Source organism: Alexandromys fortis, unplaced genomic scaffold (assembly GCF_014885135.2).
Source record: "Alexandromys fortis isolate MF-2015 unplaced genomic scaffold, M_Fortis_MF-2015_v1.1 scaffold_204, whole genome shotgun sequence".
In the NCBI taxonomy this organism is placed as follows: Eukaryota; Metazoa; Chordata; class Mammalia; order Rodentia; family Cricetidae; genus Alexandromys; species Alexandromys fortis.
In genome coordinates, this window is record NW_026068116.1 from 1,539,212 (window position 1) to 1,555,208 (window position 15,997).

At 42.2% G+C, this 15,997-nt stretch overlaps 1 protein-coding gene across 2 annotated transcripts in view; it reads right to left on the reverse strand.

The window, feature by feature from the left end:
- Bmper (BMP binding endothelial regulator) overlaps positions 1-15,997 on the reverse strand; it is a 260,359-nt gene that overhangs the window by 3,128 nt on the left and 241,234 nt on the right. For both annotated transcript variants that reach the window (XM_050124920.1, XM_050124919.1), the window contains one exon: positions 10,006-10,136. In XM_050124920.1, coding sequence (XP_049980877.1) covers positions 10,006-10,136 — 131 coding nt within the window. The remainder of the gene's footprint in view (positions 1-10,005; positions 10,137-15,997) is intronic.

Genomic DNA, 15,997 nt, shown 5'->3' on the forward strand with positions numbered 1-15,997 from the left:
TGTTGGTTTTTTACAGACCTTACCTGGAGTCTTTTGAATGATATATTTGAAATTACCATAAGCACTGGCATTTGTCCATATTTAACTAATAGCAAACTATATGTAACAAGTTCTGTGATGGCCCCCAGAATGCCCACAGCTCTAGTTAAAAACCAAGCAAGCAAAGACATGGCCGGTCAAGAGTGATCAATTGTTTCCCACACGTGCTTCCGTATGAGCTGTTTGAAACAGGTTTAAGAATCATTTGAATGTTACCAACTACAGAATATTTTACTCTGGGGCAGGTAAGCTGGTTCCCAGGGGTCAAGGGATTGCTGTACAGACATGAGAGCTTTAGTGAAGGTTCCCAGCACCCCAAAGCTGGCTGTAGTAGCTCATGTAAGTAATCATAGCACTAGGGAAGAAGACAGGCAGATCTTTGGAGTTTTCTCACCAGCCTGTGTAGCTGAGATAGCTAGCTACATAGAAAGACACAGCATTGACCTCTGTCCTTCATACACATACACACACACATGTGCAACCACACACATGAACATTTAGTGTCACCCACTAACATTTGACTTCAAATTTGTTTTTTCATGGGTCCCTATAAAACCATGGTGTGTTTACTTAGTATCTAGTCTCTTATGGTCCATACGACCAAACTAAAAAATTATTAAATATGAACAATTATCCAGCACTTGTCATCTGTCTGATTCAGGTCAGAGGTTGAGTTACTAGTGGCCATTACTACTTGTTACACTACACTGAAGCTTTGCTGACTCCCATGCCTGGCTCAGCCTCTTAGCTTTCTGAGGTGTCTCCTCAACTGTGACTTCCTACCTAAAAGAGCATATTCTCTACACTTTACATGGTCTTCTCTTCCCTTCTTCCTCACACCTACTTTGACCTGAATGGTCTAGTGTAATGTAATGTAAGCTTGCTGAGAACAGAGCTTTCTGCCTGGCCTGTCACTGTAGCTTGAGAAACTAGCTCATTTAGGGGGATACAGAGCATGTTAGCTGTAAAGGCCATCAATAAATACTTGCTCAACAAATGAAGGAGGCTGGCAAGTGGCCATTTATGTTTGTCCCTATGAATCCTCTCTACCATTCCTCATTTTTTCTGTGCTGTGCTCTGTCCTCTATGGGAGGCCACAGCTTCTTTCTGTGCATGGTTACCCCCACCGTGAGATTGAAGGGAATAGAGAATGGGGCAGGTGTTTCAACTCCTCACATTGACCTGCAGTTGGTCACCATAGGCCATCTCTCCTTTCAGAAAGTCTTCATTACAGGACTCTCTCTGTCCCCAGGTTTCAAGAGCTAATTCCTCGCTGGCCTGATTGGGCCAGAGGACGTAAGAGCTTGTCTGTTATTAGAGTGGGGTGCTATGCTTCTCTATTTCTTTATAGCATATCCACGACCTCTAAAATACTTTGTCTCTTAAGCACACTCCCATTGATTTGAGTGTGCCTGGAAGCAAAATCATACAGGGAATAAGAAAGCCACTATTCTATCCCTTAGTGTTATACTCCCTGACATGACCTCTGTCCATGGTGTAACTTAAGATCCCATTGGATAAACTTTTCACAATTTACTTCTGTTCCTTGGGCTGTCAGAAAACACTTAGAGTCATCCACCATGATCTAGTGTTCTTATCAAGCAGGGCAATCATCAACACCACTGACCCCACCACCATCCAAAGAGTACAAATCCTAAATTTCCTAATCCCCCCTCTCTCACACACACACACACTTCTCCCTTTGCCCCATCTTTCCCCCTTCTCTCAGCCCTCTCGTCTCTCTTTCTCTCTCCTCTCCCTTCTTTTTTTTTTTGCCTCTGCTCTCTCTTCTTTCTCTCAACTTCACACCCCCTCCAGGCTGTTAAAGGAAAACACTTTTTCTTCATTCTGATGTTAGATAATAGATGAACTGGGGAGTAAGGAGACCAGCGCTCTCTTTCTATAACACTTTTGATTTGTGCATCTGTGATACCTTTTCCACTGAACTTTTCAAAGTTCTTTCCCCACTGATTATCAGAATACTGCATCCATTGCACATGCTTAATAATTTGGGAACACCCTAGCAGAATATCAGCTCACATGTGGTGTGCATCAGTGTAGTTACATTTCTCTGAAACAATGGTGGTCATAACTGGAAATGACAATTATTGTAGAGCTTGTGGATCAGTTTAGATCAACTCAATTAGACCCTCTAAAGGTGATGAGGCGGGACCAGGATGTCAGTTACTTAAAATAAATGCTCCCCTGCCCATGCAGACAGACTGGTGATTTCAACAATGCCATCAGGATGGAGATTTGCCTGTAAAAAGCTTTTACACTCAGCCTTCCATCACCGCAGAGATGGACAGTCACTGCTACCAAAGTAGGGGCAAAAAGGGAGTTTTCCTATCATTATCCTTCTCACACTCCACTGGAACACATCCTGGTCCACAGCATGAGCACTGTTGGTGTCTGGCTTGCATGGGTCATGAACCTTCTTAGCTCCTCCACACACCTACTTCTGGCCTCTCATTGCACCCAGCCCTGTCGACTATAGGTTTCTCGCCTATCCCCTCCCGTAGCTCCCTGTGCCATCTGTCTGCCTGCACATTCATCTTCTTCTCTGTTTGACAGAGCCGTCCCCATGCTAGCAGACTCCTGTTAAATGGCAAAGTTTACGGAAAAAATTATAGTCATTTTTCCCGGTTCTGTAATTCATTAACATTACAGACCCATCTCCCATCTATTGACGCTGCTCATTCTAGAGTTTTCACCAGCCCTTATATCTCCTGACATCCTGGCAGTTTTCATTCCCCCAAGAGCCCACTCGGTCATTTTGTCTATTAGGATTATGACCTTGTGCCCCTCTGGTCCTAGCCAACTCCTTACAGATGAGATGCATTTATCTCTTGGATGCCTGTGCTTGGTGTTGGCACTAAAGACTAAAATTGCCTGGTACCCAGTTCCCCTGACATTCTCTCGTCCTCTCCCCTTTCCATCTCCAACTCCAGTTTTAGCCCTGTTCTCCAGTTATACAGCTCTGAGTTTATATTATCATTGGCTCGAACTCTTCACCCAACCTAATTTCTTATCTTAACTCAAATGTCACCTCCTTCAAATAGCTCCTGAAAACCGCCATGTGCTTCTTGTCACTGTGTCTCACAGCCCTGCAATTGCTCATTTGTTTGAACTGTCCAGCAACAACGCAGTTCTGGTGTGTATGTGCATAGGCGCGCGCGTGTATGTGTGTGTGTGTGTGTGTGTGTGTGTGTGTGTGTGGTGTGTGCATGAAAGTGTGTTTGTGTATGTGGGTGTGTTTGAGTACGGAACTATGTGAATGTGAGTGAGTGTGTGAAGATTGTGTGTATGCATGTGTATGTGAGTACGTGTTGTGTGAGTGTATGTGTGTGTGTTTTGTTTAAACGTGAGCTGCACTGTGTTCCAAGCTCTGCAGATGTGATTCTAAGAGAAGCTCATAGGATTCCCTTGTAGCTCTTTGGAAACATATCAGCTTCTAGTCACATGTCTCATGATTTGTTCTGAGTGTGCAGCGAAACCCGCACAGGTATACATTTCAACTATTCTAGGAGTCACCATGACACACAGCTGAAAGGCATGAACTGCTGATGTCTGGGCTCCTGAGGGCAGAGCCATTACCCACGATAGCCCAGAGTTCTGACACAGGACCCAGTACAGGCAAACATTTCAGTGAGCACCTACTACATTGTTTGTTTATCTATTCCCTCCGTTGATGGTTCCATTCTAATGGTATCTAACTGTTAACTCCATTCCAGCATGGGCTCCCTTTGGCCAATGTTCAAGTTCATTTCCACACTCCTGCTTCCTTGCTACCTTTTAGATCTCATCCACTCAATGCCTTGTCCCTTCAGCTCTTGTTGGAGTTCTCTTAGCAGGACATTTCTCAGAAGAGATTCCTCTTCCCATGGCCTCCCTCCTTACAGCTAGGACCTACTCTGTGTCTTCTGGTATGTATTCCCAATTTTTTCTAGCTCCACCACTTTGTTCCATCAATGCCCCTTATCTTTCCCATATCAAGAACAGAAGTCTTTTTCAGTCTTAGAGTAGAAAGGAGACAGAAGAGAATAAAGTAAAAGGACCAAACAAGATGTACCATAAAATATCATCTTAATTTCAATTCAAATAAATCAACAAACACCTATCAGGTATCCACTACATGTATTCTTTTAAGCTTGGAGAGCAGATGTGATCCGGATTTCATTTCTGACATCAAGTCACAGAGCCAGGGGACACGGACACAAGCAGATTCGTCATATGATGTAAGATGCACAGTCCTGGATAGTGACACCAAAAATACTGACTCAACACCGAGGGTCAAGCGGGGATTGAGGGACACTAGAGAAAACAAGGCCACTGAGGTACGAGAAAGCGAGCAGAGGGCCCGAGACATGGTTCAGTGTGTACTTAGCACATGCTAGGCCCTGGGTTTGAAGACCAGCAGTGCAAAACAACAACCAGTAAAACCTTGTGAGAACACAAACATTAGAAAGAGGTTCCCACGCACAGAGGTACAAGAATCAGACATTAGCGTGGACAAGATCAGGAAGCAAGAGGGCAGTGGTTGAATCAGTGTGCATGGGAAGAGGGGACAATCCTTGATTTGGGAGATGAGTAAGCTGAGGAAGGAGAATGGTGATAGAGAGAGGAAGAGACCTAGCCCGAGGCCAGAGAAGACACAACGCCCTGCAGAGAGAAACCTTTGATGGCTTATAACCTGCAGGATGACACTATCAGGTCCGTCTTCAGCACTGCGGCCAGAGGATCCTAGAAAGCAGGTACCCACTGGAGCCCTTGTTTACCCTCTGTGATTCCATTTGTTTTTCAATCTCATAAAAGACAAAAGGCAATTTTAAAGTACACATATGATTTGGCTTATACAAATGCCTTTGCAAGATTTTATTTGGTTAAATCTTTTTTTTTTCTTCAAATTAGGCAACTGCCAATGTATCAAGGCTTAGTATTCCTGTATCCCGCAGGGACATCCATTAACTGCAGAAAACAAAAAGGTATTATGTGCAAATTTACCGATCTGTTCAATAAGCCACTCCCTGTGATGTCTGGAACTAGGCTGCTTCTTGGGTCCCCTCTCACCTGGATGCTGAAGATCACAATGCCCAACTACACCTCTTGAATTCACAAGAGACAACCAGTCAGCCATAGAAAAGTTCCAGATCTAGCATTAGGGCAGACTGGATGTAGGGGAGGAACCAGAGACAGCTGTGAGTTGTGGAGTCAAACAAGGAAGAAAAGAAACCACTAAAACAGTGGTAAGGAATGTAAAGCTGCCCTTCCCAGCACCTCTCCCAGCTGGCAAACCTGCTGGCGTATGTACAGTGACAATCATTGTCCACCATAAGGTAGGTGGCAGATAGCCTGCTAAGGATGGCAATGTAAGATCGAAGAGACAATACCCTAACACATTTACAGACTCAGAGGGTCCTAAAATACAGCTAGCAGGAATCAACTGACTAATGTAATAAAGTCCCTGCTGGCACCCTGCCTGGGCAGCACACTAGAGCTGAGCCTGTTGTTGGGCGCGCAGGTGAGCCAGCCCTGAGGGCATGAGAGGTGACACCATCTACCCCATGTACCCTACAGCAATCCGGAGAGAGGGCCCTGCACATTGACTGGGCAAAACAGTAGAGTAGGCCCTGGTAATGTGAATGTGGGTGACCCGGATCTGAGAGCCGAGTGCAGGAGAACTGGCCCTGCTCCTTGCTGTAGGCTGCATTGGGTGAGCTAGCTGATGCCGTGCTGAACATCTCCTCCAGGTAGTGATGATGAGGGAAAGCAAGCAAGCTGACCACCCTATCTATCACCCAGGCCCAGAACAAGGGCTATGAGTTGGCCCACCCAAACATCAACCGAATCTATGAACTGTTGGAGCATGTGAAGGGGACAAACCTACAGATCCAAAGCAGCAGGATCTCCACGACACAGGAAACAACAGGATATCCACGAGGAGTCCCAGTGAGAGCCCATTATGGGTGGAGTAGAAGGAACCAGAGCTCTCCAGCCAGACCAATGACTGACTCCAGGCAATGAACAGGCAAGGACAGACGAATGGACTAAAGGTAAACTGTGCCTCAACGGCCACACTACAGCTTCCATGACAAGGTTCTTCTTTCATCTTTGGTTTTGCTTTGTTTCTTTGTTTTGCTTGGTTTTGGGTTTTTCTTTTAAATTTGGTTTTGTTTGGTGGGCAAATCTGTTAAATTTTCTTTTACATTTGTTTCTTACAAGGTCACAGGGTGGATGTGGAGAAGACAGAAAGATAAGTGGGATTGGATTCCATGATGTGAAATCCACAAAGAATCAATAAGTGTGTGTGTGTGTGTGTGTGTGTGTATGTGTGTGTGTGTAAAATCAGAGCCAGCTGTATTCACCCTCATGCTTTAATTCTCTTGGTCCTCTGTGTTCATACAATGGTATCTCTTAACTTTGAAAGCCAGCTTTCCCATTTTCTTCTTCAATTTCTATAAAATTTTTAACTGTTCTAAGTCTCAATATCTTTATCAATAAAACGTGGTGGAGTTCATAGTGTTACCACATCCTTTTCATGGGCATGAGATAAGATAAAATACAACCTAAAATTCTAGTACACTCCTCAGCACAGGAAAGGTACTTAGAAAATAACAGACTCTAAAGATAGTTGTTACTAAACATGTAAGCATTCACTCTAGCTCGTAGCAGTTCCCAGGCTGACTTGGAATTCCAGCCTCCTTCTTGGCATAGGTGGAGGCATGCCAGCAGTAGGGACAGTGTTAAAATCTAGGTGGACTTTTACAATGTCACTTGTTCACTCTGTTTCTTGCCGCATTTGTTTCTTATTTCTTCAGCTCTCAAGTTTTTCACACTAGAAAACACTTTTCTGCCTTAGTAGCCTTAAGTGCTATCATGAGTCAGGGAACCTGGAAGCTGAAAACAAGTAAACTGGATTTTCACAGTCTTCAATATTCTCAATGGATTTGAATAAAGCTCTATGAGAGATGCATCAAGCCCTGTAAATCTATTTTTTCAATATGCCTACTGACAATCTGTGGAAGTCTGTGGATGTGTGCATGCCTCTGTGTGTGTGTGTGCACGTGCGTAGCATTGTCTTCTCTGATGGAGTTACACTTCACACAGATGACTCCACTAATTTTGAAAGATAAATGGAACCTTTGAGGTGACAAGCAAGCCTGCTTCTACTTAGGCTTGAAAGCCCCCTTACAGCAAACACAAGCTAGATTTACTCCTGTTTATAACTCAAGTTGTTTTCCAAGGATTGGGATATGTCCCACCTGTAACCTGAACTTCAAATGGTTCTGTACTATCTGTTCCAGGAAATGGTAACCTTTTATCTCAAAGGTTATTATGATTACCTGTTGTTATGACCAACTTGTTATGACTACCTGACAGCCATGTCTTTGTTTCAGAAGGCTACTATGACCAATTTGTTATGTTTGTGTTCTGCTACTGTAATCCAACCTATTTGTCCACCAAATTCCCTTTTGGACACCCCCTACTCCTCAACTATAAAAACCCTCATCTCATCTGTGTCTAATGCCGATCTCTTGAACCCCACCTTTAGGAAAAGATAGCCCATGAACACATATTAAAGAAAAAAAAGTTGCTTTGATTTAGTATTTGTTTTACTTAATTTGGCCTTAAGCTGGATAAGTGATCTTTCTCCTCAAATCTGTGGAATTAACATTGAGACCATATTCCTTTTCTATCACTGACGTGATTTTAGCTTCAGAGATTTGGTCTCTAAAATACAAGTGTTGACATGAAAAGTGTAGTCCTCAGAAGCAACGTGTGCACTGAAACGATGCTAAGGACAGCCCTGGGCCAGGAGGAGAGGGTTCATATACCCTGTATATAATAAGATTTAAACCAAAGCACCACACCAGCTAATACAATGGATAGAATCCTGCTGAGCCCTCTATTACACAAGGATGGATAGGTGCTTGCCTCTATTTTATTCATTTTTCTGGAATATCTAAGGGAAGGAAAAGTCAAAGGAAGGAAGCCAAGATTACTAATGATGCCTAGATGGCTAAAAATGCCCAAACCTAAACAAGTATCATTCTCATATATGACCTAGTATAGAAGCCTTAGGTTAGATTCAGCCACTTGTATCTCTTCTTGTTTGCCTCAGCTGTACTATAATGTGAGCTACTCTTAGCAGGCCAATACATCCCTAAGATAAGGTGCACCGAGAATGGACATGAAACGCTGATGTAAAAGTTACACTTGGATTTTCAAAGTTGAGAGCAAAACTGAAAGTATATCAAAGGTAGAGGAAAGACAAGATCTCTTTCTGAATCCATATCACCCGGGAGTTGAATCACTAGCATATCCATCACCCTACTGCAACAAGACTGCCTAACAAAGCATTCAATTAACTCAATGGCTTCAACTTGTACTGCAGGTAAAAGTCACCTGCCTGGGGCCTGTGCACTGCAAAGACACACTCAAGGCAAATCTTGACCATTCTTTGAACCAGACTGCCTCTCCTATGTTCTACTAATGAAGACATTCTGAAGCTATCAGTGGCATAAAGTGCCTTCTTACTGAAGCTTAGAGGTAACGTTGTTAGGACTACCTGCCATTACAAAAATTCAGGGCTTTTTAATTCTTGGCAAATCTGGCCCTTTACACTAAAAAGTTCCCGAGCAGTTGAGCTTAGATGACACATATTCAGTCTTGTCACCTTCAACTCTAATTGCCACTGACTGTCACTGACTCTACACATGTGAACTAGACACTAATACCCCCTCCTCCCCATTATCTTAATCCAAGACAAAATCCGTTTTATACCACAACTCATTCAATAGTTCTTACTCAGCCACCTGTGTTCAATATGGGCTCCCTCCAATCTAGTTCTATGCACTAAACTTTGTAAAACAAACTTTCTTAGACATCCTCCACTCGCTTTCACTTTCCCTAAAATAAAAGCTAGGTTCTGTTCCAAGGTCTGGAAAACTTGTATAGTTTTCCTCTCCACCAGTTTCCTCCCGAACCGTTCTCATCTGTGCTCCTGTCTCTTTGAACATCAGATCAGTTCAGAACCAACTCCTTCCCAGTGTGAGAAATCCTGGGTCGGTTGGTTTGTTTGTCTGCTTTTGCTGCTTTGTGGCTGTTCATCCTGTCTCTCGTGCACAGACCTTGTCTGGACTCCCCCAGTCCTTCAGTGTTAGGCTAAAGCGCCGTCTTTATTAGAACGCTCTCCTGTTTGCGCTGTCTAAGTAGTTATCCGCCCTTTTTCCATTTGCTCTCTGCAGCTCTGCACTGTCCGTCCCTCTCTCCACACTCAACTATCATGTGTAAGTGTTTATTATAAGTTATTGCTTTTGTCTTCTTCTCGCACAAGAGAGCTGAACTTCAATGACGAGAAACTCATCACTTATACTCATCAAAGTGCCCACAGCATCAAGCATGACGCCCAGTGCTGAACCACTTTGCAGCATTTTCGGATGAAGAGCGACATCTATTTACATATATCAAATGAGCTAATTAATGGGGACAGGGAGCTAATAAGCACTGCTGGAGGAATCCGTCTTCTCCAAGGGAATGAGTCACTCTCCTGAGGTTTATTCAAAAATCTATAATAACTGGTCATATTTCTCCTGAAGACCTTAGATGACTGAGATGGTCCTGAAGCTCCTTCATTCCACACATGATCTAAGCTAATTGTGACTGTCCATGTCCTAAGCACATCCAGCTGTTTGCTTGAAGTTGGGAAGATTTTGTAACAGTGGAAATCCTTAAATTGGTAAAATGTGCATGTCACGAAGCATTTGTCTTAAGTGCTGTCTCCTCTGCCCCACGGGAAGCTCCTGTGTTTTATCAAGTTGCGAGCCAGTTGGATCACCAACAGGCTTTCCTTAGAATCAAGGAGGAATGTGGCTTGTTCACGCCAGCCTCTACTTGCCCCTTTCCTTTGTTATCCTGGCCATGGCAGGGACCTCCTGTCAGATGGATCTTCCAGGGCTTTCTTACCTGCACAGCTCTGCTGAGGCTCCCAGTGGACTTTGATGCCCTCTCTCTGGCAGGCACGGGTGTATGCCAGAAACGACTCACAATAGCAGTTTTTATGAACTGGACATTCACACATATCTGTCACACAGGACCTACGGGTCACAAGAGAGAGAAAATATCACTTTAATTCGTCAAATTATCAAACACTTGAAATAATAGCTGTAAAAACAGGTTGGGTGGATATGTAAAAATTAGTATAAAAATTCTGTAGGCAGTCTTGGTACTTAACATCTCTGAACGCTGTGAATCACCGTGATGAGCATTTTGGTACTTAACACCTCTGAACACTCATTTCTTTGAGAGGACTATCCAGAAGAACTTGTTGCCTTGCCAACAATGTTCTAATATTCCTAATGTTCAAAGAAGTAGCCACTGCCTGTATTTGGTGACTGAGGACTTGGCATATGGTTGGAGCCACAGAGCAACTGAATATCTGATTTGACTTTATGACTATGGTTGTAAACAGCCACTGAACCTCGAGACTACCCTAGAGACAAGGCAGGTTGTGGAGCACAGCCATTATCAACGTGCTGTCATTTGCAACTGTAATAATGCAAGAATGGTCGGTTCTGCAGAGCCAAGAACACTGAGCAATTTGATAGAAGCATGAAAATCCATGGCTTTGAGGTGTGCAATTAGCATTCCTTCTTGCAAGGTCTTGCATCCCAGTCTCATCTGCATGAGGCAGGATAACACAGCCCCAAGAAAGCAAGCATTTCTGATGCTTAGTTAGGTCGAGCAAGGAAGAGGATTGAAGTTGAAATGTGAAAATGAATGACCAAGATATCAATTAAGCTGAAATGTGTTTAAAGGCAAACAAGTTCTTAAACATCTCAACTAGAGAGACAGAATAATGAATTTGCATCAGGATAGAATATAACAGATTACAAAATGCTTTGGCAGATTGTCTGTCATAGAATAATAAACAAGGCCCGCTGAGTAGAGCTCCAGCGTTCTAAGTGAAGGTTTGTTTTACTCCAGTAAACAGATGTGCTCAAATTCATACTCATAAGCAGGGAAAGAACAAATCAAAGTCTGCTTCCTGACTTTGAGCACACTCTCCTTGTTATATCATGCTAAAAGCCTCGCCTCTATAGGCAAATGAACCTCTCAACAATTTTGAGTTGACGTTTATGTAAGAGAACTCCAAGATTAATAAAATTAAGCTAATCTTAATTATTTCAGGTCTTTGTTCAGCAAGTTCATTTCTTGCTGAACCAATTTCAAGGCTGAATGAATAAAAATAATCAAGATTTTCATGATACATATGAACACGAAAAGTGCTTGGGCCATGGCTATCCAGAGTCAACACACAGATGTTTCTCGTGGTATGGAGCACGTAATCTATGGGTTGTAGACAAAGGTCACTTAATACTGGGTACTACTTGGTATGCTATCTGGTTATGATTAAGAATGATAGAGCAGAAACTATATTTTAAAAATCTATAGTAGTGCAGTACACCTGGGTAGTCCAACATTCAAACAAGCAGTCTTGAGAAATGAGACTAACGGACAAATGAGACACAGGGCAGAAACAAGAAGAGCCTTTTGCACATCACTGATGACTATTGCATTAGATGCAAAGGCAACAACTGAGAAATGAAGCTCTCTCCTTTCTGGAGTGATCAAAGCTGCATTTCTTCATACTTTAACTGAGCTTCACTACAGCAATCCTGTGGAATCATATTCCAGAAAATGTATCCAGGTTCTGAGTGCACATGTCTTTGGGATGAATGATACATCTAGATTTCCAAAGAAAAGCCAGATGAATCTCGTTCTTAGAGTAGCCACTCCATGTTGCCTATGCATCCTCAAGGACCTCATTTCCTTTCATGTTTCAGTGTTCATTCCAGAAAACGCTACATTTATCCACTTCACACTCTGACTTTACAACCAGCCTTGCTGGCAGTTCTACCTCTACTGTCATTCCTGCTTTAGGCCTTTCCCCTGTACGCACACCTCACTGGCAGGGACCAGGTAGAATGACATCTCACGGACCTGGTAAGTGATGGAGTTATGTGGAAATGGCATGGGTCAAATAAAGATTCCTATTTTTCAGCAGGGAAATTGTACACCTAAAAGAGTAGCCGTGATCCATGTGAACAGAGACTTCAGATACAAGGATTTTCAGAACAATGGACTCTGAGAAAAGAGGCAATAACCTACACTGTCCACAACAGGGACCATTTAAACAAACTCTGGTGTCAGTCCAATGAAATGCTCTACAGTCATTACACTGTTTTGGGAATATTAAAATTATGGAAAATATTCAGGGTAGATTAACAGGGGGCAAGCAGTATAAGATTTGATATGGTATAATCACAGAAACAAAATAAATTAAAACAGATATGCCCAAGTGTTCATAATGGTCTGCTTGGGATGGAGAAATTATAGCTCTCATTATTTTTTTAACTCTTTACAATTAATGCATCTTATGACTAAAAAAAAAATTAAAAGCAGCATGCATTTGTATTTAAATCACAATTTAGGAACTAGAGTTGCAAGATAAGGTAAGCAATCAGAGAAGTTCACAGTGTTCAACCTATTTATTGGTCTTAGTTTTTTAAATAATTCCACTAAAATATTTCTAGTCTATATTGCAACTGCCGGTAGACTTTGATTAGATTCACTTTGTATCACCCTCAACTTCTCTCCTGATGCTATGAACTTGACATCCAGACAGATGGAACAGATAACCAAATAATTATACATACTTTTGCTGGTTACAAAGGAATTTATGACCAGAAAACTAAAAGCATATTGAAATACACTTTAAATCATCTTCAGGAGGGGAATGACTGTTGCTCAATTGTTCCACTCATGTTCAACACACATAATAATTCAGTACAAGAAAAATGTAGTTTATGACATGTGGCACTGTACTGATAGGCATTTCTTGGTGGTTACTATCATTTCTTTAATTGATATGCATCAATATCATATATACATATATGTATATACATATATGTATATATGTTATATCTTAACTAGCAAGACTTTAATAAATTTTAGTGTTGCTGTGATTTATAGATTTTATATATCTGATTTTACAACATTCTCTTGTCATGATTGTTTTCTAATAAATGAAGAGTTTGTCAAGAGACTTGGCTCTCATTGTGCCAGCAGGAAGACCGACTGCTTACACTGAGCTTTGCCAGAAAGGCTCTGACAGTTGAACTACCTGACCATTCTTCAGGTTTTCTCTGTAAAGGACTTAGCAACAACAGGGATGTAGAGGACAGAGAGGGGGGAAAGATGCCAAAGTTTCTAGAAAAAGAGAAAACAAATTCATGTAGTACTTCTAAACTCTTAAAGGGAGATTTAAACTCTCCTGCTCTGGCTTCTCTCCTAGAGGAAATAGACTAAAAATAAACGTTGGGTCTGTCAACATCCCAGCCAGCAGAGGAGGAACCAGCCAAAGACCAGGCATCATCAGGAGGCCCCTTGCTCTTGGTCTGACAAGATAGGGTCTTGGAAGGTCAATGCTCTGAGATTAAAAGCACTCCAGGCCAGAATCCCAGATGTTGTTCCTGGGATGAGGAAGCCCCCAGTGCCAGCTGGCTTCCAGCTTGAACACAATCATCAATGGGACAGAGACTTGAGTTAATCTTGAAGATGCAATCATCAAGGTTCCAGAAACTGCCAGCTGCATTCATCAGTCCTGACTAAAACCTTCCTTTCCAGAGGAAGTGTCTCCCATAGACCCTTGGGAAGCTCAATACCCAAGTGACCTTAAAACCTGTTCAAATGAGCAGATAAATAAGAGTTTTGCTGTTGCTCATCCTCTGCTAAACGCCATGCCTTGCTAGTCTGTCTTTTGTCCAGGGACGTTTGTGTGTTTACTGGTCTCTGACTTACAATATGGAAATGGAAATTCCTTGCATGGACCAAAGGCAATGCAAAAGGTAACTTTGGGTGAGTGAACTCCTACCCTGTTCCAGAACTTTCTGATTTCCATGGTGGGCAGCTCTTCTTGAAGGGGTCTCTATGAATTGATTACAACAGCATATTAATCTCGCCAAAGCTAGTTTCTTCATCTTAACTTAGGATGCTAAGTGGGTATTTTCTTAAGGCCTGGCTATGAAGTAAACTTCAAGCCATGTCGATACCACCATCCTCTCTAGCAAGCAGCAGCTCTAGATTGGAGATTCCAGTTGTCATGGTGAAGGGGTTACACCCATCACAATCTCAGTAGTGGTTGTGGAAGCCTCAGACCTTGTGTGTCTAACTTCTGTCTTATTATCTGCTGTCAAGTAGTCTGCTCAGCTTCAGATGATCCTTCAGCAGTCTGATTCCATGGATTTGTGTCTCTTTGATCATCCTCCAAGGCCTGCTAAGTACCAAGAGTGGTACTTTTTAAACCCTTTAATGCCCATATCAACCAGAAGCAGTTCAGATGAACTTGACTTCCAACTCCTAAATGATTCTGAGTTCCAGTTCTTAATGGGATTGGTTAGATACCCAGTTTGATTTAGCAGGATTTAAAGCCATTAGGGCTTCACCCCCTTTCATAGTTAATAATTTGTAACAATCAAAGACTGCAACTATAGGACTTGAAATACTACTCAAAATAATAGGGTCTGGATCCCTGACCCAGGTTCACTAACAGATAACCCTCTAAGCCTTATAAGAATACTATCTAGCTGGAGGTTTCTTAAAGAACAAAGACTCCCCGTGTAAGACTCAATTCAAATGGACCTGTCAATCAATTTCACAAAAAAACACCCCCAAAAAGTTGTCTACTTTGAGTGTGGATCGGCATGATGGTCCTTTTGGACACTATCTACTCTCACTCCCTGAGAGTGCTTGCTCTCTTTACTCTGCAATAATCTTCTACACACACACACACACACACACACACACATTATCTACACAAAACATATATATATGCACATTTACATACATATTATATTTATGAAACAAATAAAACAACAAAGGAATTGGGCATCAAACATTGTCTTTACAATGTACTTTGCATCCATTACATTCATCATTTGTAGTGTATATAGAAGTAGTTTTTTCTGATTCATCCACCTGGCTCCTGGTATGTTCCTGCAGGTTCTGTGTGCATGGTTCACACAGTCAATCAGCATAGCAAAATGGTGAGAGGGCACCAAGAGTGCATATTGGCACAGGCCATCTCATGTGTGTGTATGGGGTGGGGGGAGCAGTTGTAGTTCAATGTCTCCTTGAAAACATGTTTTAGCATTTCAACTCATTGTCAACAGCAGATCTGAACCATATGATCAGATCTCTCTCTGAAGTCGAATTTATTCCAATTTCTTGTCAGGAAAGCCAGCAACTTCACTATTTGCTCCAGTAAAGCTGGAAGGTGGTAATAGCTGGCCACACATGGCTGGCTAAATATTATAAGCAAATCATAGAGAAATAAAGTTTCAACCCACTTGTACAGCCTTACTAGCACACGTGGCTGGTGACCACTACAATGGGCAAATTGGAACCTTTTATAAACATACGGGGTTCTTGTTGACAAAGGTTTCTGTCCCACCTGGTCCTGCAGTCATTTAGTACCAAAGAAATACACAGAGATCTACATTAATTATAAACTGATTGACCTAGTAGCTCAGGCTTCTTATTAATTCCTATAACTTATATTAACCCATAACTCTTGTCTGGGTTAGCCACACACATGGCTTGGTACCTTTTTTGGCGAGGCAGTCACATCTTGCTTCCTCTGTGTCTAGGTCAGGACTGCAGACTGAAACTTCCCTCTTCCCAGAATTCTCATTGCCCCACCTCTACTTCCTTCCCGGTTGCTTTGCTTATACTTTCTGCCTGAATAATAGCCAATCAGCATTTATTTAAAATACAAGTGACAGGGTACAGGCCATTGTCCCACAGCAGGTTCTCTTGGGTAGTGCTATCCAGAACTCAGCTCCATTATAACACGAAGTTACCCAATGTAATCATAGAAAGATTCCTAATTGTAGTT